Source organism: Rhineura floridana, chromosome 4 (assembly GCF_030035675.1).
Source record: "Rhineura floridana isolate rRhiFlo1 chromosome 4, rRhiFlo1.hap2, whole genome shotgun sequence".
NCBI lineage: Eukaryota > Metazoa > Chordata > Lepidosauria > Squamata > Rhineuridae > Rhineura > Rhineura floridana.
The window spans coordinates 105,225,010-105,252,633 of record NC_084483.1 but is presented as its reverse complement, the minus strand read 5'-3'; the positions used below and the strand labels follow the sequence as shown (position 1 = coordinate 105,252,633).

General features: G+C 41.0%; 1 protein-coding gene across 1 annotated transcript in view; it reads left to right on the top strand.

Annotated features, from left to right (window-relative positions):
* The first annotated feature begins 24,304 nt into the window (after nt 1-24,304).
* The window catches only part of HBS1L (HBS1 like translational GTPase), a 54,600-nt gene continuing 51,280 nt past the window's right edge, over nt 24,305-27,624 (top strand). The window contains exon 1 of the mRNA XM_061623914.1: nt 24,305-24,612. Coding sequence (XP_061479898.1) covers nt 24,570-24,612 — 43 coding nt within the window. The 5' untranslated portion in view covers nt 24,305-24,569. The remainder of the gene's footprint in view (nt 24,613-27,624) is intronic.

The following is a 27,624-nucleotide window of genomic DNA, read 5'->3' as shown; positions in this document are numbered from 1 at the left end:
TTGGAGACTATCCAGGATTTCTTTTATTTCACCCCCCATAAAGAATGACTTTTTATTGGCGCAAACACAACTTTCTTTCCTAACATCAATTTTATATTCCTGACCCTTCAGGGCCAGATTATTAGGCATGGGAGCCCTATGCAGAACCCTGTTCTGAATTATCCCCTGCTCTTTCAATTCATTAGAAGCCAAATCCTTATCTTTACTAGCACACACAAATAGTTGCAGACACACAAACGTAATCCCACAAGTTTATTCCTCTTGCTGGCTAAGCACCAAATTAAGTTTTTCAGTATCCCCAAACATATCCACTATCTCTTTAGCATGTGATAGGGTTCATCTACACGGTGGTTTATTGTGTGTTTAGTGCTACTTATATGTCCTTTAAATTTGCATGGTTCACATGACCTTAGCAACAAATAGAAGCTATCACGCAGTTTTCCCCCTGTAAATCCATAGTAACTCAATCCTCTGATAATATGAAAAGGGAAGGAAAACATGCCTTCACTCCATATCTCTAGTGCTTGCAGACACTTTGCTCCAATGCTTTTAGGTGAGTGTGTCAATCATTTCCCTCTCCACACCCACTCCCTCCTCCCTTCCTTCATGTTATTTCCTGTAGGATGAAAAGGAACTTCTGGCTGCTCTTCTCTGTTCTGGTAGCATTTTTATGTTGCTGCAAATGGTGCTTTTATTTTCTCCCCCCCCCCACTTGTGCACAAAAGCATTACACTGCTCAAACAAAGATTTGTATTTCAGCTGTATCCTACCAGGGCAAACACAAGTATTTGCAATTCTAGGCTTTTTTTAAAGGAACTCACTGCAGCATGCTTGGTTGCCAAGCAACCAGAGGGGGTGGAAATGTTAAATTAGAGGGCGTGGTCATTAGGAAACTGCGTGACTGATCCTTCCCCTCACTGTGAATAGAAAACACAGTGTTTGCAGCTGGAATTGAGCCCTTACTGTGGACGGTGCAAAGAGAAAACAGGTAAAAACAGTATTTTTAGTATGAAGTAATGCTCCCATGTGGATAAACCCATCATTTAAAACACAATTTTCAAAACATTTGATGATTTACCGAAACCCAATCCAGGAAGCAGAATGAACCCACTCTTCATACCAGGATTTTGAAAATGATCAAGCTGGCATAATTAAGCCATAAAGGACTGCAACCTGAAGCAGGGCCGGTGACAGATGATAGAAAGGGTACATTTCTACTGGGCTCAGGACCAGCAGGGGGCCCAGACTCTTAGCTTCCTTTTTTAAAATAAGAATAAGTTTCTAAGTGCTCTGGGAGAAAGTTATAAACCAAAATGTGAGCTGCCCCCACTAGCAATTTCTGTAAAATGAGCCTGCTGGCTGTTCCAGTCCCTGCCCTTTCAGGATTTTAGCCAATGAGTGAAGTCCGAGTTATGATTGACAAAGGATTAGTTGAACACCAGGCAATTGTTAGAAACCTTTGCAAGTGCTGAAAACAGCCTTTCTCTGCTTCTCTCTGCATATTGGTTAATGTGCTCATCATATGAGTTGAGGAAGCTTATAGCTTTCAGCAGCAGCCTATGTATACCTACTTGCCCCCTTTTCTCTCTGTGTGCACATCCAGCACAAGGCCAGAAGATCAAAGAAGCACACACAGGACAGCAGGATCTTGATAAGTATGCACAGTAAACAATTTCAGTGATTATGATAATAAAAGAGTATATGCATGTTTTAATTATTTGCAAAAATAGAATATATTTTATCTATCAAATAAGTTTTGAACAGAAATAAAAAGGTGTACATGCAGCTTATGATGCTATTACAATATGTTGTTTTCTACATAGAAGGAGTCATACAAGTTTAAATTTTACTGGGCTGCTGAATAGGGCAGTTTCTTTACCTAATTTGTAGCCTGTTTTGAAAACATTTCCAACATGAGGCTTTAATTCTATACTCAATTTCTAGAAGTAAAACTGTAATCCTAATCCCACATCCCTGGGAGTAAACTCCACTGAATTCCATAGGACTTACTTTTGAGTAGATATGGTTAGGATTGTGCTGTAGGTCAGTGGGACATTTGAGTAGACATAGCATAGGATTGTGTTGGGGGAAGCTGCCTGTGTGCATGATCCCCCCACATGGTTTCTAAATATGACATGATATATTTGAATCTCACTTTTCTTCCTGGGTCCTACCTCCCTCTTTTATCTTATGAAATACATTAGGCTGAGAGTTGGGTTAGTCAAGCTGCACAAGTTGTGAGAGCAGAAACACTGAAAGGCAGGTTAAAGATAAGTTAAATAATATCAAACATGGTGGGTTCACAGTGGCTAGCACCTAATTAACATATACCAGACGCCAGCCAGACCATAAATCTGCTAGGCAGGAGGAACCAGGTGCCAGTCAGCGTGTTTACCGTTTGGGAAGCGCCGAAGGAGGATGCAGTGGAGTCAAGTCCTTAAGGTAGTCCACAGGTCCAGAAACCAAGAGATCTATTCAGGCAGGGCAGGGTCCAAGGCACGGGTCAACAGGGGAGGTGGAGCAATGTCTGCAGCAAGGCTTGACGTTGACTCTAGCAAGAAGTCTCCCTTTCCTTCCAGTCTTTTATGCTCGGCATTCAAGGCCAGGTTCTTCCAATCAGCCTGTGTTCTTGTGAGCTCTCCTGCTCCTTAAATGAGCTGATTGCCTTTGTTGCTGCAACGCCTGTTGGCGTCTTCTCTCTGCTGGGGAAGGGGCAGCCTCCTGGTCGCTTTCTGACTCTGACAGGCGGGCTCCCTCAGGGGCTTGCCCCTGGTCTGGTGAAGGATTCTGAGCTGTCTCCTTGCTTCCTCTGAGGGGGGCATGACAAATAATTACATCTTAAAACTGTGGATTCAAAATAACTGTTCATATTGGTAATATATATTGGTAATAAGCAGCAGTTATTGCCGATGCATTGTTGAAAGGTAGGGATGGGTGGGAATGTAGGAGGTTCAATCTACATATAGTGTACCAGGCCCAGGAAATCCTGTTGGCACCTCATATCAGAAGATATACTCTTTGTTGTTCATATAATGTGTGGTCTACATTTTATGTGTCCTATGGTTTATGCTGACAAAGGGGGACTGTCAACCCCACAAATTTAACCAGCCTTTAGGATTGCCAACTTTTGATTTTAAAAATGCTAGTATCTGGTCAGGATCAGAGCCTAGTAGGTTCTGAGAGGCCTCAGCATCGCTGGGGGGTGGGGGAGGCAGTACAAACTTGTAACTTGGGCCCCTTCCCACACACCATGATCTCATCCCACATATACATAAATATCATAAAAGTTTTTATTTTAATTCCAGAATGATGTTTTCTATATTTCTGAAACTATTCTATGGGTCAGCTGAGGCTTTTTCTATCATGTCCCTACCTTCTCCCTGCTTTTTGTTATTTTTTGAGTAATGTAACCTGAAGAAGAGTCTTGGAAAGCTTGCTAACTACTTTATAAATATTTGGTTGGTCCTAGTTATTTTATTGCGTGAGCTAGACTTAGGAAAGATATAGTCTGTCCTGAAAAACTGGAGGACCAATTGGCATCTTTTAACTTCTTTCAGTTCACTTTGCTAAACCTCTTTGTTTCTGGCTTCCTGATTTGTACTGATAGTCAAACATGGCAGTATGATGCATGCATGTGTGCACAGACATTGCATGTATTTGGGGCCTGTAAATCAGCAGCACTGGCTCCTGCTGTTTCTGGGATCAATTATGGCACTTTGTCACTGCCATCAACTGTTCCTCCCTCTTGCCTATACACAAGGAACTCTGGGACTTCAAGAAAGCATGTCACCTAGGGAAGCCCAAATCTCTCTGTCTCTCGGACAACTAAAAAAAGCCCTAGGCCAGTAAACTCATTGCTCAGAATGTTGCCTGTTCTGCTGTAATGCAGTTTCTGATTGGCTCCAGTGAATCTCACAAATCTGAACATACAGGGAAGTAAGTTTTCATTCCTTCCTCACACTTCCCCCGTGCCTAGGCTCCCGGTTCTGGTGGATCTGAAGGATCGAGGAGATGTGCAGAGAAGCAAACGTTATAGCAGTCCCTGTTGTTCTGCCAACACCCACTTTTTGTTTACTGTTTTTTTGGTTAGCTAGTTTCTTTCAGTAGTACTCTATTTCACAGTTACTGACAGCATCTGAAAGAGCTTCCCATTGTGTGGTGCATGAGTCCATGTCTGCTGATGTTTTGCTGTTGGATTATTTATTCTGTAAAATGTTTCTAATGTAACAAACTTTATGGCCATAACTGTAACAGCAGTTTTGTACTGCAGACAACCCTGAATGCTAAATTAACTAGTTTTGGATATACAAAAATGCTAAAACATCACAAAAAGATGAGCAAGCTTTTTTTTTTAACGGGGATAATTGTCAGCTGGAGATTGACACTGGGATCATAACAGAAACTGACTGGAGTGATGCAAAGTCCAGGACCCATTTATTCAAAAAGTAAGACTGAAAAATATGAAAACCCTGGAAATAAAAACTTAAAGGTTACAATTAATCCTTATTAATTGCCTGGAAACTTTGATGAGAGATTTTATGTCACTATGGGAACTTGCTCTTGGCAAATATGGTAAAATGTTTAATTAAATTTAGCAAAAAAATATTTTTAGAGCAAGACAGACAGAGAAGGAAGAAGAGTGACAGAATCTTGGCAGATCAACAAAAGGAAAGAACACAAAAAGAAAAGGATTAGTGAAAATAAAGATCAAGAGAGGATCAAAAACTTATATTGGCTAAATTCCAGGAAGCATTTCCTACTTTTTATAAGCAACTCTATTCTTAACTGTTTAGAACAGAGGAACTAGTTGATCTTCACCTAAAGGAATACTGACCACCCTCTGTGCTAGCGAACAGAGCCCCTTATAGACATGGAGGGAATACAGAATATAGCACAGTTGTCAACTGACTGAAATGTCATGTCCTAATATATTATATACTGAATAAAAGTCTCATACAGAATGTGTTGGTCTGACTCACAGTGAATGTTAAATATTTTGTTCAATTTACAGCACTGACTTTCAGGCTTTGTACCTTCAACGAACTCTGTTGAGGAACCCTTGTGAGTTGCAGAGAATATTGGGGCATGTTCTAGTGTAGCGCATGATGTCACTTTGCACTGGCCAATCTAGTTAAGCTTTGGCATTGCCTCACACAAACTCAGTAAACCACAGAATAAATCAAACACTTCCTACACTAAATACTGCACAGGAAAACTAATAATGTTGGGCATTGTGGATGCTTGAATGTACAGGACCTCATATATAAATTGAGCTCTCAGTTTGAATGAAGGTATTTTGCATTATATACAACAAGTGAGTAGTCAGATTAAACAGTGATTTTATTCATTTATGTATTTATTTGTAAAGGTATTTATATACCACCGTCTCACAAAACATCAGGGCAGTGCACAGCAACATAAAAACACTTAAAATCAATGCAAAATAATCATTCCAATGATGAGCTACTCAGAAAATATTTTGAACAGCTGCATAGGTCTATCAGCACAAAAAAAGTTTTAAGAGATGCCTGAAAGTCAAAAGCGAGGATGCTTGCCGAATCTCTGCCTGAAGAGTGTTCCACAGCATGGGACCAGTGACACTAAATGTCCAACTGAGGCTAGTCAGGTCTTTGCAACATGGGGGATGATTAACAGTGCTCCCCTGGATGATCTCAGTGATTGGGCTGGGATATAAGGGCTTAGGTGGGCTCAGCAACAGCATTATTGTACTCTTCTGTAGTTGAGAAATATTGTAAACAACTGGGGATTCCAAATTCTGTGATGCTTCCCCAGCTCCTAACATGAGTGCTCCCCTTCTCTGGACTCCAGGCAGTTGGGAACTGTAGCTTTGTGGCACTGTCTGGGGCTTCAGGTTTGGAGGTGGCTACTAGCCCTGAATCTAGGTGCTTTATTGCTTATATAACTGGGAGAGGAGAGAATATCTGAAGAAAAGGGAAGGAGGAAAATGTTTTTCCCTTTCCCTTCCCAAAACCTTTTTGTAAGCATGGTGAGCGAAGGTTTTTAACTTCACTGCATGAAGCTTATTCCCCCAGGTGTTTCATCTCCCCCCCCATTTTCTTTCTTGAACCCTAAACATTCTGTGCCTCCTGAAGGGAAATGAACATGCACAGTCCTCATGGGTGGTGACAATTTTTTAAAAAAAGCAAATGATTATTTTCCTGCTTAGCTACAGAGCCCCCCCTCCCTGAATTCACCAGAAACCCTTACCTTATCTGTGGGTGGCCACGTTTCACATCCCTGATGATAGGGAGGATGGGACCACCAAGTTCAATATTAAAAGGAACAAGGTGGGACCTGTTAGGAATTGCAGGAAGGGATAAACAATTGGGAAATCTGTCTCTTAACACAATGGTATGAGAAAGCTGAGTACTGGCATTAGATGAGTACCTCCCTGCTCACATAGCCCTGCTTGAACCTCAACAGCATGGTACTGAAATTTGGGGCTAGATGAGAAGGAAGCTGTTCATTGAAACTTGAATCTGAGCAACATAATGTGGTGTAGATTTACTTCTCTCTCCACAGTGTATGTGAGAGAGAAATTGGAATCAAGGTATCGCACATTGTTAGATCCTAATTTCTAACTTCTTCTTTGGGCCCCTCTAGACTGGTGGTTTTTCTGTGGGTGTATACTGCAACATGTCATTGATGTAATAATACTGCATTAGTGGTGGATTTATACTTGCCCATCACACTGTTCCGCTTTATTAGTTGTTCTGCAATACTTCCCCAATGTTACTGCATTATTGCCATCTGAAAGGGCACTCTTGTACTACAGCACAACAAAAACAGGACAAAAAAACCCCAAAAATGGAACATTTTTGGTATAACAATTGCAGTATTTCAGCAAGAAGTTGCAGGACATGTACAAGACAAAGCAGTATGCTCCCGCATTTTTTTTTGCAGGCGAACAGCATTGAAAGCAGGATCATGTGTAACTGCCTTGATACCATCATGAACACAAATAATCATGAATGCACAATAAAAAATATTTTTGGAGAGGTCCTTCCAGGATACAGCTTAAAGCATCTTTGGAATAATTCACTGGGGTTAGAAGAAGTGATTTCCCTACAATTCTAATAAATTCCTCTATTGTGACACTTAGTTTCAAAGTGGTCGGAACCTTCTGAAGCTTGTAACATCCTAAATTGGGGTGATGGGGAGAAAGAATTAGCGCTGAGTGATGTGTGCCTCCAACTCTAATCTTTCTTCCAGGATACCATAAGGTGGCAATGGGGGGAGCTGTGGTCCTCCAGATGTTGTTGGACTCCAGCTCCCATCAGCCCCAGCCAGCATGGCCAATGGTCAGAGATGATGACAGCTGTAGTCCAGCAACATCTGGAGGGCCACAGTTTCCCACTCCTGCCATAAGGCATCAGAAGCTCTATCAGGCCCACTAACCCATTTCCCTTATTAAACCCCTGCCCAACCTAGTTAGTGTCAACATTGTGGCTTCTGTGCACGCTTGGTCATTTGGACACTTGGTCAAGCTGTTCCACCTTTCTAGTGTTTGCCTAAATATATAATAATTATAAATATATAATTATATGTTTCTAAAATTACTGGATGAAATCTTACATTCATCTATGTAATTCTGGTTACTTTGGTGGCAATTAGATTAATGATATATGCTGAGGATTGCATCATTAATTGTCCAAATGTATAATCAGATAGCTCTTCATTTATTGTAAACAACCTATTTTAAATAATCATGGTAATCTTACAGTGCAGTCCTCTACTCCACATGTTGGCTGAAGAACTATAGGATACCATGTCTGATTAATTCCCGTTGGGACAGCAGATTCTCAACATATACATGTCTGCAGTCTATGTTACCATAGCCTCAGAGTTAGACTGACATAGGCCACTCCCACTGTGCAAAGGTAAAATAATAGTAACAGGACTCATGCTGCAATCCTAACTCCACTTACCCAGTAGTAATCCCCATTGAATTTAATGGGACTAAATTGAATTTAATGAGTAAACATGGTTAGGATTGCAGCTTTAGTTAGCATTCTGTACTTCCCTTGGTGATAGGCATAATACTACCAAATGTGGTGTACGTTAATACACTCCCACTGAAATCAATGGAGGTCCAAACATTACTCTTTCCCCTCTCTCCCTGCCCCAAACTTTCTTCCCTCCACCTCTACACTCATCATGGAACACTGGATACTGAATAACTCTGCAGCTTTGGCAGACCACCGGTAGTATATAAACCCTAGGCATGCAACACAGATGTTAGCGCATGAGGCATGGTGCTACATCATTCTAGTGTCATATCTGGAGAGCACACAAGTGGGGACTTGGTGATGGGAAATTGTCAGAAGAAGTAAGGAGTTTGAAACAGTAACAGACAGGCATGGCTAGTAACCAATATAAAAAGAGGATGTTGCCAAATGCTAGTCTTCTCCATACCATTACAGGTACTTTACCTCAGGACTCGAGAATACCCAGTTGCACTCCTGCAACTGGGGATAAAAGGACAAGAATGCAAGGATATAATTTTGCTTCATTTTTCTGCTGGGAGTGCACAGGATCCCAATAATGCTGCTATTACTCTGGTATTTGCAGCTGTTGATGTGGCATGATTGTAGGATTACTCTGATTGTCTTTCTAGCATTTAAAGAAAACATATAACTTTTCAGATACCAGTAAATGCTTCTGAATGTTAAATGTTTATAAATATGATCTACAGCCACTGTAAAACTTCTCAGTATACATCTTAAGAACACACTCAAGTGGGGACTTCTCCCACTGAGCTCAACTGAAATATTGTTTATCACAGCTTCTTCTCTAGTTCCCTCTTCCAAGCCAACTAACATTCCTAAGTTCCCAACCTCACTGTTCTTAATTCTTTTCTTGTTTGTCATCACAACTATCATCATGATTCAGATGATTCTGGTTAGATCATCTGTAATACGGAGAGTTGGGTCAAATCATATGATGTTGGTATAGTAGAGGACTGTAGTAGACTTATACTCTCATAGCTTCTACAGTTTTGACTAGACACCTGTAAGCTATGCATCAGTAGTTTTCTAGTTATGATTGTAGTGTCTTCAGGAACTACCCCATCATGGCAGCTGTTAGTCACTGTTTCCATCTATGAGGGGCTATCCCCACCACCTCCAATGGCCAAACAAACGCAAAGGTGACTATCCCAGAATATAGGTTTTGACTGGAGAATAGCTCAGCCTGGAAAACAGGCCTCAGCATCTATCATCTGCGTTTGTAAAATAAATATGGCCTAGAAATCTGTTCTCATTTTTTTAAAAAAATAAACAAATAAAAAGCAGACTAGATTCTCTACTGACTCATAAGAAAAGCGTTGGCAGAAATAATGAAATGATGCTGGGTGAGCTTATGCAGAAGACATGATAGCAATAAAAACAAAACAAAAATGCCTTGGGTTGAAAGTCTGTTGCAGCCCTTCTTTCAGAAGATACTTTCTTCATTATCAGAAGATATTACAGAACACATTTTACTTTTAATGCAATGTTTGGGTGTGCATCCAAATTCTACTATATTTTTGGGGATGGGTAAAATAAGCTTCTTTCAAATCTTCTAATCGCTAACTTCTTGACCTTTTCTGCCATGGTAGGCATTTCAGTCATATAAGTTTTTTAAAAAATCTGGATGAGGGGGGAGATCCCGGAAGACTTTAGGGATGCCATAATTATCACTCTTTTCAAGAAGGGTGATAGAACAGACTGTGGGAACTACAGAGGCATCCCTCTTCTAGCTACCGCAGGTAAAATCCTTGCAATGATCCTCGCAAATCGCCTCCTACCTATCTCAGAAGACATCCTCCCTGAATCTCAAAATGGTTTCTGCCCTTCCAGGGGGACAGTGGACGTGATCTTCACTGCATGACAGCTTCAAGAAAAATGCAGGGAGCAAAACCGACCTCTGTATATGGTGTTTATTGATCTGACTAAGGCCTTTGATACTGTAAATCGAACTGCTCTCTGGACCATCCTTCTGAAAATTGGATGCCCTGATAAATTTGTGAACATTTTGCGACTCCATGACAACATGATGGCAACTATTCTTGATAACAATGGCTCTCAAAGTGATCCATTCAAAGTGGGATCAGGCGTCAAACAGGGATGTGTCATTGCTCCGACCTTATTTGCTACTTTCATAGCCATGATTCCACACCTTGTTGAGGGGAAACTTCCCACTGGCGTGGAAATCACGTATTGAACAGATGGAAAGCTTTTTAATCTGTAGGCTCAAAGCAAAAAGTAAGGTAATTACAAGCTCTGTCATAGATCTTCAATATGCCGATGATAATTTAGTCTCCGCACATTCAGAGGAAGATCTTCAAACTATCCTAAATGTCTTGCAGAAGCATATGAAAAGCTTGGCCTCTTGCTTAACATCAAAAAAACCAAAGTGCTTCATCAGCAAGTGTGAACCAATCTGTCTGTAGCACCATCAATCCAGCTTAATAGTGTGATGCTGGAGTATGTTGATCACTTTTCTTATCTTGGCTGCCATCTCTCTGTAAAAGCTGACATTGACGCTAAAATTCAGCATCATAGAATAGTAGAGTTGGAAGGGGCCTATAAGGCCATCAAGTCCAACCCCCTGCTCAATGCAGGAATCCAAATCAAAGCATTGCCAACAGATGGCTGACAGATGGCATCGTCTGAGCTCTGTGAGTGCCGCATTCTCCTGAATGAAGTGTAGAGTGTTCGAGGATCAGGATATTCGTAGGGAGACCAAAATGCTTATTTACAAAGTCATTGTACTACTGACCTTACTGTACACCTATGAAACATGGACCATCTATAAACATCACTCTCAACTTCTTGAAAGATTCCACCAACGCTGCCTCCGGAAAATTCTGCAAATTACTTGGGAAGATAGGAGGACTAATGTTAGCGTTTTGGAAGAAGCAAAGACCACCAGTGTTGAAACAATAATCCTTCAACATCAACTTCGCTGGACCAGTCATGCTGTTTGAATGCCTGATCACCGTCTTCCAAAGCAGCTACTTTACTCCCAACTTAAGGATGGAAAACCGAATATCGGTGGACAGCAAAAGAGATTTAAAGATGTTCTCGAAGCTAATCTAAAAAAATGTAACATAAGCATCGAGAACTGGGAAGCCTTGGCCCATGAGCGTCCCAATTGGAGATCGGCCATTATCAAAGGTGCTATGGACTTTGAAGAAGCACGAGTACAGGGCGAAAAGGACAAACGAGCTAAGTGGAAGGCATGTCAAGCAAATCCTCATCGTGACAATCTTCCATCTGGAAACCTATGTCCTCACTGTGGGAGGTTGTCTGGATCCAGAATTGGCCTCCACAGTCACTTACGGACCCACTGTTAAAGACCTTACCCTGGAAGACAATCTTACTTGGCCACAAGTGATCGCCAATGAATGAATGAATGAATGAATGAGTTAAAAATATGTTCAAAATTATCTCATGTAAACTGTTTCTCCTGTGTGTAGGTGGGTTTCCATTTTTGGTAAAATTTCTTCTTAATATTTCTAAAAATTGGGGCAGGCCAATGTCATGTATTACTGTTCTTCCCAATTACTAGAAATGAGTATACTTCTCCAAACTGAATACCGGAGCAGCCTTTCCCAACCTCTGGGTCCTCAGATGTTGCTGGACTACAATTCCCATCAGCCTCAGCCAGCAGGGCCAACGATCAGGAATTATGGGAATTACTGATCTAATGGTTAGATTTCCCACTTGGCCAAATATTTACTTTCCACTGCATTCAAATGTGCAGGGGAAAAAATGTACAGTACTATAATGCATCCAAGACAGTATCACTTCAAACTGCAGTTGGGGGAATCTGACGGCTGAATGCTCCTGGTGGTACGATGCCAACCAACCAACTTTCCAACTTCCTGTCCATGGAAATTGTCAGGAAGAAAGCTTTAAGTATCATTCTTTCTGGTATGGTAGCCTTTCCTAGACAGACTTGTTGTTTTTCAGGTGTTTTCAGAGTATTCAGGTATTCAGAAATGGAATTCCCCTCGTTTAGTCCAAAGTAGTACAGACCAGAAAGGATTAAACATAAACAATTCTGGGTACCAATTTTTCCTGGTCGTTTATATTTTTACCTGGTGCAAACCTTAATTAAAATACAACTTTTTCATACTAAGTATTCTTAATAAATAAAATGTATATAATCACTGATATTAATCCAAATATTTATTTATTTATATTAAAGTATTTCTAGGCAGTCTTTCAGGGCACAGTCCTCACAAGACAGCACACATAACAAAATAAGATGCATTAACGTATGTTGAAATGGTCAGATCAAGCATACTAAACAGTTTAAGAGATCAACTTATGAGGTAGGCCTAAACCATACTTCAAATATTTCCATCAGATACATTAATTATGCAGTTCTCTTCGCCATTACTAGGGAATACCACCTTTTGAACTTAATGGGACTTTCTTCCAAGTAAACAAGCACAGAGGTCTCACTGCTGGCTCTATTTTTCAGAGAATACGTCATAGAACAGGTAAGTTGTTAAGGCCCAACTGGAAGTCTTGCACCATAGGGGCCATAGGTAGACCACTTAGTGGTCATAGGTAGATCACAATAACTATGGGGCTGCCACTGAGAAGGTTATGGGCCAAATTCAACAAAGTCATTGCAAGAGCCGAACAACTTATGCTCACACAACGTAACTTCTCTGTCCCCCCCCCTTGACTCTGCTGTCTTGAAAGCAGCTCTGGAGGGGAGAGGGAACCCTCCAAGCAGATTTTGGGTTGGGCGGGGGGGGGGAGGAGATGGAGAAGTTCTGTTGTACAAGTGAAAGTAGTTCTATTCACATAATTATTTTCTTGGAAACATCCCTTTAACTCTTGTTTCCTTCAAACTCATCAGTATTACAGCAGGCAAATGAGCAGGGCCTCTGAAGATCTTAGCAAAGAGAAAGGATAGTACAGGTTAAGGCTGACTTATGTTAATCTGGTCCCAAAGACCATTTGGGGCTTTAAAGATTGGCATCAGCACTTTGAACTGGGCCCAGAAACAGCAACTGGTGCACGACTGGTGGCACATATTCTAATCTTCTGGCCTACAACGACAACCAGGCACCAGTTTTGCACCAATTAAAGCTTCTGAATTATTTTCAAAAGCAGCTCCACTTTAGTGCATTGTAGTTGTCAAGTCTGGGTTCAATTAGTGCATGAGTAAGAACATAAGAACCTGCTGGATCAGGCCAATGGCCCATATACTCCAGCATCCTGTTCTCACAGTGGCTAACCAGAAGCCTATGGGGTGCCAGCAAGCAGGACCTAAGTGCAAGAGCACTCTCTCACCCTGCAGTTTCCAGAAACTGGTATTCAGAAGCATACTGCTTCCAACCATAGTGGGAGAGAATAGCCATCATGGCTAATAGCCACTGACAGTTTTATCCTTCATGAATTTGTCTAATCCTCTTTTAAAGCCATCCAAACTGGTGGCCATCACTGCTTCCTTTGGGAGTGATTCCATAGTTCAACTATGTGCTGCGTGAAGAAGTACTTACTTTTGTCTGTCCTGAAAGCAAGGTAACCAATGCAAGATTCAACTGCTCTAGATAGGTATGCAGCTGGTGTACCAGCCTAAGCTCCTAAAATTCCTGGCTACCAGTTCTACCTGCACGTTCATAGATAGCAATGAGTCCAGAATTCCCAAGCTGCAAATTTGGTCTTTCAGGGGGAAGTGCAATCCAGGATTGATTGCACACCTCCATCTAGATTGGCCAGTTTCCCAATCCACAGCACTTCTATCTTATCTAGATTAAATTTCAGTTCATTCACATCCATCCCCCAAACCCCTCCAGGCACCTGTTCAAGAGTTCCATGGCCTTCCTGGTTTTTTAAAGTGAAAAATAAAGTTGCATATTTCTATTAATTTACGCACTGATCTGTGCGTGTACGTATGTATCTGTCTCCTTTTGACACATGGGGTTCCTTTATCTCTTACACTTTGTGAGCTTGTAAGATAACACCTGGTGCACTTCTACTAAGGTTCCAACCACAACAGAAGACTGTGGCTTTATAAAAAGTGCTTCTTGCTGAGAGCTACAGTGTTACTGTGAAAACATCTCAGAACTTCAAACAGTGTATATCAGGAGAATGTTAATTGTTGGACCTAAAAAATTAAAAACAACCATGATAGAAAAGCTGCCACACAAATTTGCAACAGTGTTCCTGCGAGGGTCTGTAACACATTATTTCCACATGTGACACCTTGCTTCCTTTCCCCTTGCATTTTGAAGAGGCTGTGATATGGGAAAAAAGTATAACTAAACTGGCAAGCAATTCTTCCTGGTCTCTATTATTTATTATAATTATTAACGATCATGAATTTTCATATCACTTAAGGAATCATTTAGAAATGCAAAGTATTTATAATTTAACAGCAGTACTTTTATATAGCTTGTTGGGTGTCTACTCTTCCTGGAAGGAGGAAGAGGAAAACACCAGCAGACATGTATTTTTTTTATTTGGTGCCATCAACGTACCTGGTGCTTTACACAGCAATATAATCAAAAGATGTTCCTTGCCTCAAGAGTTTACTAACTAAATTAAGGTGAAGAAGGGAGAAATGTACCAGGACAGAGAAGCTTATCCAATACCGACAATAAGAGATTTCTGAGCAGAGTTGGGTGTTTACAGGAACCCTGTGTTTTGTAAGAAAGCAATCTATAATTGATTCATGTACTGGTTCCCAATATAAGGAAATATATCAACAGAATATTGTCTTTGATTCAGATTCATGAAGCATGTATGTATTCCTTCCATTCCATGATCTGGAAAACCGACTAAGGCTGTAATCCAATACACATCTGAGAGTAAGTCCCATTGAACCCAATGGAGCTTACTTCTGAGTAGACATGTATTGGATTGCAGCCTAAGTTTACATGTTGGTAGTATTTTATTTCTTCTATAACCCCCAGTTTGCCTATTTGGCAAAGCGCCTATAAATTCTTGGCAACTCACCTACTGAGAATCAGATCAACACATTCAGCAATATATTCAAGCATGAGCTATCTACATTTTGCACACTATGCTATAAAAGATGCAAATTTTCTGTCATGAAAGAATCAAAGGTTTGCTGTGAAGAAAACCACCACAACATAGCTGGCCCATTTCATTCCAGGAGGGCACAAGCTGTTGCTCCGTATTTCTCTCAGCAGGGTACTGCTTGCCATGTGACAATGCTTACAAACACACTTTTCTAACCCAGGCAAACTATTTGTTCACAGAATTAAGTGTGTGAGGCGCATTCAGTGAGAGACTATAAATAATCGTAGATGCATCTCTTGAACAGACTGTCAGTTTAAGCATTCTCATGTGTAGAAAATGTGTTACTCTGAAGTACCACTTGCATCCATTCACTATCCTAAACAGTGTAACTTTTCCCCGAGTGCTGCTGAACTAGAGAGATCATGTGTAAATAGCTTTTACAAATGCTTAACCTTGTCAGCCTCTATTAATTGGCTTAATACTGCATGAGGGGAAAAAAAGGAAAATAAGTTCAGATTGGAGGATAATAAATAATAATAATAATAAACTTTAATTTATAGGCTGCCTATCTGGCCAATGGCCACTCTAGGCGGCGTACAATAAAGCACGATAAAATACATGGTAAAATATGATACAATAAAAACAATAGAAGTTAACTGGCTAAAAGCCCAATCCTAAGCATACTATTGTAGAACTAAGTCCCACTGACTTGCAGTAAGTAGGCCTTAGGCTCTAAAAACAATTCACTGATAGAAGAGGCTCTGCTTATTATACAGCCACGAGAGTGGCTGTATACTATAGCCAGCGTGGATTTTTCACATTCCGCAATGTTAAATTGAAAATACCCCCCAAGCCATTCTGATGCTTCCCATAAGCTCCTTTCAAAACAAAACCTTACAGAACTTATAGTCCTGAACTCAGAAACACTTGCTTAACAACCCTTTAAATTTTCATGGCGATACACAAAACAGTCAGAGAGAATAGAGAGTTCAAAGTCTGAAAAGAGAGAGAAAAACTCGAGAGCCCTTTCGGACTTTTTTCTGTCTGAGTTCTCTTAACTGTTGAAATTCATTAAAAATCAGCCATGTTCACAGAGTACCTGGAATCCTATTACTGACCTTGCCCCATACTCTGACCTTCATCTTCTGCAGTTTAAAAGTTTTTTAAATGCCTGGTGGATTTTTAATTAATTTAAGGAATTTTGGCTGGAACTCAATTATAATGTCGGGCATGCTCAGTAAGAACCAACTGCAGTGTTCTAAAAGCCAGACTCACAGCTGCTGGCTGTGGCTAATCAGGGGGCCACACCCACGCCAGACTTTGATTTCACATGAGACAGTCATGGTTTTCCCCAAAGGATCCTGGGAAGTGTAGTTTGTGAAGGGGGCTGAGAGTAGATTCCTATTTCACTGACAGAGCTGAAGTGGCCAGAGTGGTTTAACAGTCAGCTACTCTGACTGAAGGTCTGTGAGGGGAACAGGGCATCTCCTAGCAACTCTCAGAACCCTTCACTAACTACACTTCCCAGGATTCTTTGAGAGAAGCCATGACTGTCCAAAGTGAAATAAAGCCTGGTGTGGATGTGGCCAGAGACAGCTTTGCTTTCAATTTGGGTGGGAGGCTACATGTGCCTGCTGTAGAATAAAAAAGTGGGGGAAACGCTGAAAAGCAATGATACTGCTCACAGTGTTTTCTTTTTGGAAAGGTAACGGGCTTCCCCTCTGCCCAATGCCCAGCCACCCAATCTCCTACCCCCCTCCTCCTACTCTCCCCTGAGTCAGTGTTGGACTATGACCTGAGAGACCAGAGTTCGAATCCCCACACAGCCATGAAGCTCACTGGATGATGTTGGGCCAGTCACTGCTTCTCAGCCTCAGTGGAAGACAATGGTAAAACCACCTCTGAATACTGTTTACCATGAAATTCCTGTTCATAGGGTTGTCATAAGTCGGGATCGACATGAAAGCGGTCCATTTCCATTTTCAAACATGACTGCACAGAAATAAATCCCATTGAACTCAAACAGTATGCAAATGATGAAACCCACCCTCCCTTCTCCTCCCTCCTATCCCTTCCCTCCCCCTTCCTTTGCCCCTCCCTCCCCAACCCCTTTCAATCTCTTCCTTCCCCTCCCCCCTCCCCCCTCCTCCCCTCCCCCCTCCCCTTCCTCCTCTCCATGGTCAGTTTTACCTATCTTAAGCATGATTGCATGGAAGTAAATACCATTGAACTCTATAAGCATGCAAATGATCAAACCTGCCCTCTCCCTTCCTTTACCCCCTCCAATATGCTCCTTCCCCCTCCACCTCCACCTCCTCCTCCCCCATGGTCAGTTTTACCTATCCTAACCATGATTGCATAGGAGTAAATCCCATTGAACTCAATAAGCATGAAAATGATCAGACCTGCCTTTCCTCTCTCCTCTCCCTCCCTCCTCCCCTGCCCTCTTCCTTCTTCCTCTTCCCCTGCCCACTCAAGCCCTCCCCCCCCCGGTCAGTTATACTTATCCTAAGCATGATTACACGGGAGTAAATCTCACTGAACTCAATAAGCATGCAAATGATCAAACCTGTCCTTCTCCTCCCATCTCCCTCCTCCCCTCTGCCCTTCCTCTCCTCCCTCCTCCCTCCTCCCTCCTCCCCCTCCCCCTCCCCCTCCCCCCATCCCCTATGGTCAGTTTCACCTATTCTAAGCATGATTGCAGGGGAGTAAATCCCACTGAACTCAATAAGCATGCCAATGATCAATCCATTCCCAGCAAAATTGCACAGGATCCCATTTCTTACCTCCCGGTTTAAAAAGCAGAGATATTCACTAATAGCAAAAAACATTGCGGTTTAAGAATATACCTATAGCCCACAGATATTTCTATCAAACTTTAAAAAGCAGGGAAATTGGACAGCTATAGTGAATGTACCAGGGGAGCAGGAGACCTGACCTCCTCTTTGAGATATTGTACTGCCCTACAAATTTGTAAAAATGCAAAGACCATTTGGGTTGGCCTGTCACAGTCCAATCCACTTCCTGTGTAGCTTGGAAGAATTGGGTTACATGTGCCTCTGAGCATATGGTGAGTGGTGGCAACACCTGCAATCAGCCCAAATAATAGAAAGAAGACATGTGCTGTGCTGATCTTGTTTTAGCAGGGAGGAAGCAACATTATTAAGACAGTTGATATAGTTCAGATAGTCACTTTAAATGTGTCTGATTTACTTTGCAATTTTAGTGAAGTTTCCTATAGGAAATCATTTTCTTTTGTTTCTATTTCTGTGAATATGTGAAGTATAGCAACACTTTGCAAAATTTACACTAAAAAAAACTCCAAAAATAATTGTGGAATAATGGCACTGACTATTCTTCAGAATAGTCTCCAGTAGACATCAGGAGTGTCTCAATTTGCACTAGATAAAACAGTGGGAGGTGACCTATATTCTAGCAAAATTCTAGGTGTGCTCTAATTTTTTAGTTGACCGTGCCCACCTTGCCTTAAATGAAGTGGCTTAAACACAGCAGGCTGAAAACATGCATCCTCTTTTTTCCAATAGCTAGACTAAGTCATGGCTGAAGTAGCAACATATTGTAATCAGTCTGAGTTTACATCAAACTGCAGTTTCAGATTCAACTGTTTATGCACCCAAAATAGAAATAGAACATAACCTCCAGTTTGAAACACAAAAGGCTGTCTTCACCATCATATGACACTGACCAATAAAAAGGCTTTGAAATTAATAAAAATAAATTTGACACAGATTTCTAGGATAAAAATAACATAAATAAAAATTTCTAGATTAGATTCTCTCTAGAAACATTAGTAACATAGGAAAGAAGCAAAGTAAGAACACCAACAAACATTAAAAAATATAATTCTCCATCTTTGGAGATGGCAGGTGTTGCCACCACTCATCATATGCTCAGAGGCACATGTTACCAAATTCTTCCAAGCTACACAGGAAGTGGATTGGACTGTGAAAGACCAACCCAAATTGTGTTTGCATTTTGACAGATTTGTAGGGCAGTCCAATATCTCAGAGCGGAGGTCAGGTCTTCTGCTCCCCTGGTGCATTCACTATAGCTGCCCAATTTCCCTGCTTTTTAAAGTTTGATAGAAATATCTGTGGGCTATAGGTATGTTCTTAAACTGCAAGGTTTTTTGCCTATTCGTGAATTTATTATTTAAATTATTTCTACTCTAACTTTTAAGAAATAACTTTACAAAGAGGCTTACAAAAAATTAAAATACCATCAGTAGATGAACTTAACATTGGTTGACATCCAACAGTGTCCATCCTCCAGCAGTACAGATTCCTACTTGTGCAATGGGACTTCGTCTTCCTCTCCTTCCCTTTACAGCCCCCCATGCAACCCCAAAAAACTTGTCCAGAGGGTTGGGAGATCCTCCAGAACAGATTTGGGGATGTGTGAAGGATTGCAGGGAAGAGGAGAGAAAGGGCAAGTCTGCTTGCATAACACTGGATGTCATGCATTGTAATAGATTAATATAAACAACAAGGGTGGTATTCAACTAAGTCCTACTCAGAGCAGACCCACTGAAATTAATGAACATAAGTTAGCTGTGTCTATTAACTTTAGTTGGTCTCTTCTGAGTATGACTACCAACGAATATCACCTAGCCAGAAGTAACAACAAAATTAACATCAGTTATTAATATCAGAGTATTCCACAAATGGGGCATTATAACAGGTAAGATCCGCTCCCTGAACATCACTTGCCCAACCTCTGAAGGCGGGGTAACCAGAAAAGAGCCTCTTGCAGTGCAGTCCTTTACAGGTGATAGCTTAATGTTTGCTCATATTAAGAGGTGGACAGTATAAACATTAGTCATATTCATTACCTCCAATGACAAAGGTTACCTGTGTTGGTCTGATATTGTTCAGTGTCTATAGTAGATGTACATATTATGTGCAGATTACGCAGTTGTAGCCAGCAGTTCTGAAGACAAGAAAATGGAAGAGATGACTGACCACAGGAGATACTGTCTGAAGAAAAAGCAAGATTGGAATACTGTTAGTACATGTGTAACAGAAGTAGCGCTAAAGACCAAGGAGCCTGTTATTAAGGCCTCATGTAGCTTTGCAAGTCTAGAACTATAATTGCATAATTAATATATTATTAACACAGGAGTTAGTTTCATTGAACTCTCCAGGACTTACACTCAGTCCTTGGCATATTGATTCAGAAGTAAGTCATTCAGTCAACCAACCAACTGCTCATAGTTTTTCCCTTTCCCTTTCTTTTACTTGCTACTCTGTGCGTGATCATCTCATTATCACTTCAAAAACACTTACAGGAGGAAGAGCCTGCCTAATTGCATTAATGATTCCTTAACTGTGAACAGCACTGGAGACAAGAGAAAAGTCAAAGTTATTATCCATTAGACCATAGTGGCATTATATTGTAGCCAAACACCAGTCTTATCAATGAGGAAAGGGCCTAATGATTTCTTAATGTACTTTGCTATGCTACATCTTAGTTTAACAGCAGTTGGCAAATTAAGCAGCATTATCCCCAGTACATGCATTCTTGGAAAGGACGTTCCATGGCGCAGGGGCAATGGGGGAAAATGCTTGTTTTTGAGTTACTGCCCTGTTACATTCTGTAGACTGCAGTTCCACAAATAAAATTTCTCCAGAAGCTGCTATTCATGTTGCATAGTTGCATAGCTTTTCTATAGACATTTTAGTGTGCTTTGTAATTTTTACAATACTTGGCATCTGATCCTATCAATTGTTATGGAACATCTGAGTTGAGTTGACAATTTAGGGCCGTTCAGATTCCCAAATTTGTCTGCATAGTTATGTGCAAGCGAACATGAGTATGTAGAGAGAGGTTGATGTGGGGAGCCTGCAGTCATCTCTGAGACTGCAGCTGCTGGGAAAAGTGTGGTACTCTAGGAAGTAACTGATGGCCCTTATGTGTATATCATAGGTCAACAAGCCTTTTTCCAAATAGTTATGTATCTGTGTTTATATTAGGTGGCATCCCATCCTCAGTGCTAGGACCCTTGCATCTTAAACCCATCCAAAACCACAGTTCAAAACACAGGAATAATGTCAATGCAGATCACACGAGAACAAACAGCACGTACACTTCCTGCCACACAGACAAGCTCATGAAACATGATGAACACCAAACAGAAAAACCCATAGACCCCTCCAGCAAAAGAAAGCCTCCCAACATAGCCTTTCCCCGCCCTTAACTTCCATCCCCAAAACTCTCTCTGTGCCAAGACCTTAGGAACAGAAAAAACTACAGTAGGACAGCAGCGGCCCTCATTAGAGCCATACAGAGGGCAAATGAACTAACAGGATATGAGCCCTTCATCATTGCAAACGATGGGATGGCAACTAAATGGGATGGAAGACAGAACAGACAGCTTGCATAGGTAAAGCGACAGCCATCTTACCTCGTAGGATCTGTTTACAATCCTTGTTAATTGTGTCATATTTGTTATGCCTATTCCTGCAGATGGAGAAATGAAGGTGACATGTACAAGGCTACCCAGAAAGCTCTACTTTACCTATGACATTTTTCCCATATTGAAGTAATTACCTTGTAGTGACTGACATGTGATCCCACAAATATTTATTTTATCACAAACACACATATTGAAATATTTAGGCATATTGTGTTTAATATTACAAGAATACAATTGCCTGAAGCTTTTTTTTAGCATGTTTTTCATAAAATTTGTGGGCAGTGTCTCTCATTATCAAGGCTATGCATATTTTCAATATCCACCCAACATTGTGGTATTACTATATTTTTTTTTAAAGGGCAGAGTGACAAGCACGTTGATATAAAAGAATCATCATACTGCAGGGATGAACTTTTATCAGATAGGTTTTCGTGTAGATTTATAAAATGGAGAATATATCTGTTATAGAAGATTAGTCATTCAAAGATAGTATATTTGTTCTAGCAACAGGCAATGGAACGTGTCAGACATGTGAAGAACTTTAAATATGCCGACAAATGGATGATTTGATCCATTTTCCTTGGTTATCAGATCCATTGAATGAAGCCAGTGTTTACCTTTAAAGCCCTATATGGCTTAGAACCAGCCTCCCATTCTAACCTGTCTGTGTACTATCTTTGGAGGCCCTTCTCCAGGTCCTCCCTGTCATCTGATGTAAAGCGAGTTGTGACCAGAGAGAGAGAGCCTTTACAGAGGTGGTGTGCCCAGTTTGTAGAATTCCTTCCCCAGAGAGGCTTGCCTGGCTTGTTATCCTTTCTGCACCAGGCAAAGACATTTTTATTTTCTCAGGTTTTTTGGTGTATTTTTTGTATTAATTGTTAGCATGTTGTTTCTGTTGGTTTGTATTTCATCTTGCTTTTGTAAACTGCCCTGAAAGCTCTGCTGAAAGGTGGTATATAAGTCTTTCAAATAAAAAGAACTGAAGCCTAATACATAACACTGAACAAACTGACTGAAGCACCACCTTTCTAATATTTTCTCTAGCGTTTTTGTCACATGAAATCTTACAATCTCTTTTCTTCTTCCTCCCATATAACTATATAAAGCATTGTTATGACCAATTCACAAACAGGGAACTTATTTATTTATTTATTTATTTTATTATACTTGTATACCACCCCATAGCCAAAGCTCTCTGGGCAGTTTACAGTAACTAAAAACATTAAAACAAATACAATTTAAAACAGATCTTATAAAAACAATTTAAAACACAATTTAAAAATTTGAACAGTATAAAACACATGCTAAAATGCCTGGGAAAAGAGGAAAGTCTTGTCTTGGCACTGAAAAGATAACAGTGTTGGCGCCAGGCGCACCTTGCCACTAAGAGCATTCCATAATTTGGGGGCCACCACTGAGAAGGCCCTCTCCCTTGTTGCCATCCTCCAAGCTTCCCTTGGAGTAGGCACCCGGAGGAGGGCCTTTGATCTTGAATGTAGTGTATGGGTGGGTTTGTATCGGGAGAGGAGTTCCATCAGGTATTGTGGTCCCAAGCCGTGTAAGGCTTTATAGGTCAAAACCAGCACCTTGAATCGAGCTCGGAAACATACAGGCAGCCAGTGCAAGCAAGCCAGAATCGGTTTTATATGTTCGGAGCCAAAAGAAAGTGACATATCCAATGTTATGCAGTGAGACTGATTAAAAGGGGATTTGAAATGAGATCTCTATAAGCCAAGTACAGTAGGGCCCCGCTTTTCGGCGTTCTGCTAATACGGCGGCTTTCAATTAGAGTAAGGTCCCACTCATACAGCGCTTGTTCCACTTTTACAGCATTTTTCGGGCATCGGGCACCATTCTATTGAATGAGTTCCGCTTTTTGGCAGGTTTCACTTTTAGGTGGGGGTCTGGAACGTAACCTGCCATATGAGTGGGGCCCTATTGTATTGTGCTTTACCACTACTATAATAGCCATGAAAAAATATGGTGCTTTCTTTGGACCTTGGTATTGGGAGAATCAGTGCAGTGTAAATGTTGTGTAAAAAGACTAGAATGAGGGGACCTGGGTTAAAATCCTCACACGTAATGTGATCTTACAGGTGTCTACTCAGAAGTAAGTGCCATTAAATCCAATAAGAGTCCCTGGAAAGCGTTGTACTGCAACCTAGGTTGTAAAGCTCACTGGGTGACCTTGAGCAGTCTCGCCTAACTTACCTCACCAGGATGTTGTGAGGTTAACAGGGGAGAAACAAGGTATGTTGCCCTGCACTGGCTGGAGGAAGGGTAGGATTTTTTAAAATTTCACAAATATTTCTTATCCCAGCACTTGGATCATCATAGTCAAAGGCTAGGTTGGCTTACTAGTAAGTTGCTTAGAGACCAGTGGGTATGAGGCGACTAATAAATAAATAAATAAAATAATAATACCTAACCCCAGATAAATGTAAGAAAAGAAAAACACCCTGCCGAGACTACACGCCTTTGAATTAACTCTAGAGGAAATACGCCCTACACAGGGCATTGTTTTAATCCTTGGTGTCGAGTTGAGGCATATGTGTACTATGAATATGAAGGCAGCATGTGCCCCTTTTATTTTGCTCTTGTGAGTATCTACACTAGATGGTGGCGTTGAGAGAGTATGGCAGCTACCACTGAACTCAGAGGGACTTTCTTCTGAGAAAACATGCTCAATCTGCAAATTGCCAAGATCCGCCGGCCTGACAACCTGCTTTACACAGAGGACGGCCATTGAGGGAATGGCTCTGATTGGCCACCTGATTTGAGCGATCGGGAAGTTAATCTGACGTAGTCTAGGTAAGCTCAAACAAACAACAAGTCAGGCCGGACGGGGGCAGTACGTCAGTCCCACTCTCCATTCCAGCCTGACGCGCGATGCTAGCCGTTAAAATGTAGCGAGGAATCGCGCACGCGTGTTCCTGATCGCGTTGGGCGAAAAAAAGAGAGACGCATGCGCGAGAAGCCCGACTAGTGGAGGGTGAGGTGGGACTGATAGGCCCAAACCAACAACATGATGACCCGGGGATACTGTAGGCGCCAAGTCTAAGGGACATTACAGGTCAAATCTCTCCCATTTACCTCAGGTCGCCATCGGCGCGCTCGCCATGGCCCGGCACAGGAACGTGCGTGGCTATAACTACGACGAAGGTAGAGAGTTGCTGTGCTTGTGAAGATTTCCCTCTCTCTTCCTCATAAAGAACCTCTGCTACAAACTTGATAGGCCGGTGACGGGATGAGGGAAAGGAAGGAACGAAAAGGAGTCTCTCTCTCTCTCTCTCTCTGTGTGTGTGTGTGTGTGTGTCAGTGACGTCACTAGCACGCTTAGGATCTGCCCGGCGACGGGGGAGGGGGGAATAAGTGGCGATGAGTGGGACCGGAGGAGAGAATTGAGAGGCGGTGGGGAGCAAAAGGGAGGGCAGGTCCATTGTAGGGAGGCTGGTTGGCCCAAGTTGAGTCGGGTTGTGTGGGTAGGTACTCTTTTGAGGAGGTATCCTCACGAGTGGCCCCCTTCCTCCTATTCTGCATTTCTCCCCAAAAGAGTTGGTGGGGCCCAACTCTCACTTGATCCTACCCGTGGCAGAAGTGTTTCCATTTTGATTCTGTGGCTTAAGAACTGGACAAATAATGGAAGAGAGTAAATTAAAACCATATGGAAACTCCACAATTGGAGAGGGTGTACCTCTGGGATACTATAAGCCCAGAGCGAGGAACCTATTATAGGTGTTACTGGTCTCCAAACTCCCAGCATCCCCAGCCAGCATGACCAATGATCAGAGATAATAGGAGTGGTATTCCCAATATCTGGAGGGCCATAGGTTGCTTTTTTACTGCTGTAAGCAAAAAGGCATGGCTCTTACTGCACAAGATGAGTGTAAACAGGCAGTTGGTGGGCCAGTGTTGGAAAGGAAGAGATAAAATCCTGCTGGCTTCAATGCAGAAACCTTGACTTTACAGCTGCTGATTGGAAAAATATTATTTATTATAAACCTATATTTATATAGGAGGTTTAAAGATACATCCATACATGGGTGGTCTAGCCTTGAACACCTCAAAATTTTTCTATTTAAATATTTACAAAAAACATGTTTTTAATAATGCTTTATTAATATATTGTAATTACACAACTTATGTAGAATTTATAAGTACTGTACTTAAAACAAATGATTGCAAAATATTGTATGTTCTCTATTACACCAATATATAGGAAGATAATACAGTCTGATAGTTATACCATTGGACTACAGACCTGTAATTAAAAACACTTTATAAAAACAGTCAAAATAATATCAACACGATTAAATCCGGCACATCTATGAAATACTATATTTTCCTGTGAGGTCAGAAGAGGCATATTGGTGGCCATAACTGGGTATATGGAGGAATTCTTGCTTTCAAGTTTCTTAAAATACATTTCTGCTCCACTGAAAGACCATGAATGAGCCATAACCGTTGGTCATATGATAACTTTCAAGTGTGAAACACAAAATGCTTCCATGAAGAAAAACAACATGTAAAGCAGGATCTATCCAAAGCTAAACACTTCTGGGTCTTGTTTGTGTTAAGGGGAAGTTAAACACATGCTTAAATCTCTCCTGCTGAAATTGGTGAGAGTTATGTGCTTAACTTTGGCTAGGTTGTGACCATAATATTCAAAATCTGCCCATTAGCTACTAGGCCAAGTTCAAGGTTCTGGTTTTGGTGTACAAAGCCCTATGCAGCTTGGGACCAGGATACCCGAAAGACCGTCTTACCCCTTATATACCCAGCCGATCACTGCGCTCTGCAGGTGAGGGCCTCCTGCAGATACCATCTTATCACGAGGTTTGTTCTGTACAATATAGGAAACGGACCTTTAGTGTGGCGGCACCTACCCTGTGGAATTCCCTCCCCTTAAATATTAGGCAGGCGCCATCTCTGCTATCTTTTCAGCGCCTTTTGAAGACTTTCCTCTTCCAACAAGCCTTTTAAGTTGAGACCTATCCCAGTCTGCGTCTGTGTTAGAATTGCTTTTAATATGTCTTTTAATATCTTTAAACCTTTTTTAAAAAATGTTTTTAAAGTTTTTAAAAATGTTTTTAATGTTGTTTTGTTTTAATGTATTTTAAGGTCTTTTTATGATATCTTAGAGTGTTTTTAGTGTTTCTGTTTGCTACGCTGGGCTCCTGCTAGAAGGAAGGGTGGGGCATAAATAAAATAATTAAATAAATAAATAAATAAAATCTGGAATACTAAAACATGTCTTACCAAAATGAGATTGCAATGACTTCAGAGCATAAACATTAAGAAAGTGCAATGCTAGTTTGTCAAAACTAGCCAAATTTCTAAACTTTAATCATAATATTATCCAATAAGAAATGATATTTTGTTGTATGAGGCTTGGAAATAAATTGATTGTGAGAGATTTTATTTGTAATTTATGTATTGCAGAACCTTTTAACCATCCTCCTTGAGCAGACATGATTAGGATTGCACTGTAAACTATTAACATTATTTCCAGAATTATCTGTCTTTAAATATTTAAGATAAAATGAGCACAATCTCAACATGATTCCTTTATGACAGATGTGGGTAACCTTTGGCCCTCCATATGTTGCTGAACTACAACTCCCATCAGCCTCAGAAAGCATGGCCAGTGGCAACACCTGGAAGGTCAAAAGTTTCCCACACCTTCTTTCTGGCATAAAAAGATTCTACACCCCACCCCACCCATTTTCAACACCATTCTGGATTGATTACTGCCCTTATATTAATCATCTTCCCTCATGCTATGGATACTTCACACATTTCTTGTTCAAATATCCCATGGAATAATATTTTTAAATGTTAGGCTTTAGTCCTGAAGTTTAGGAATTTGATTTCTCCGTGTTTAAGCACTGATGCCTAAAATCATATTGCAGAAATTACAGCATTGGGAAATAGTGACAGGCTGTTGCTTGTCACTCTTTAGATTGTATTTTCAAAATGTTATGACATCATAATTGCTTCTTAGACTACTATAAAGCAACAATTATTTGGGCCTCTTGCATGTAAATTTTTTTAAAAGAATGTATTTTGGACTTTTGAAGGAAAGCATAGGTTCTTGAAAGGGACCTTAAGACTAACAAATAACCAAACTTTTCAAAATCTAGTTCAAGTTTTGGTCTCTACTGAAGAGAGAGG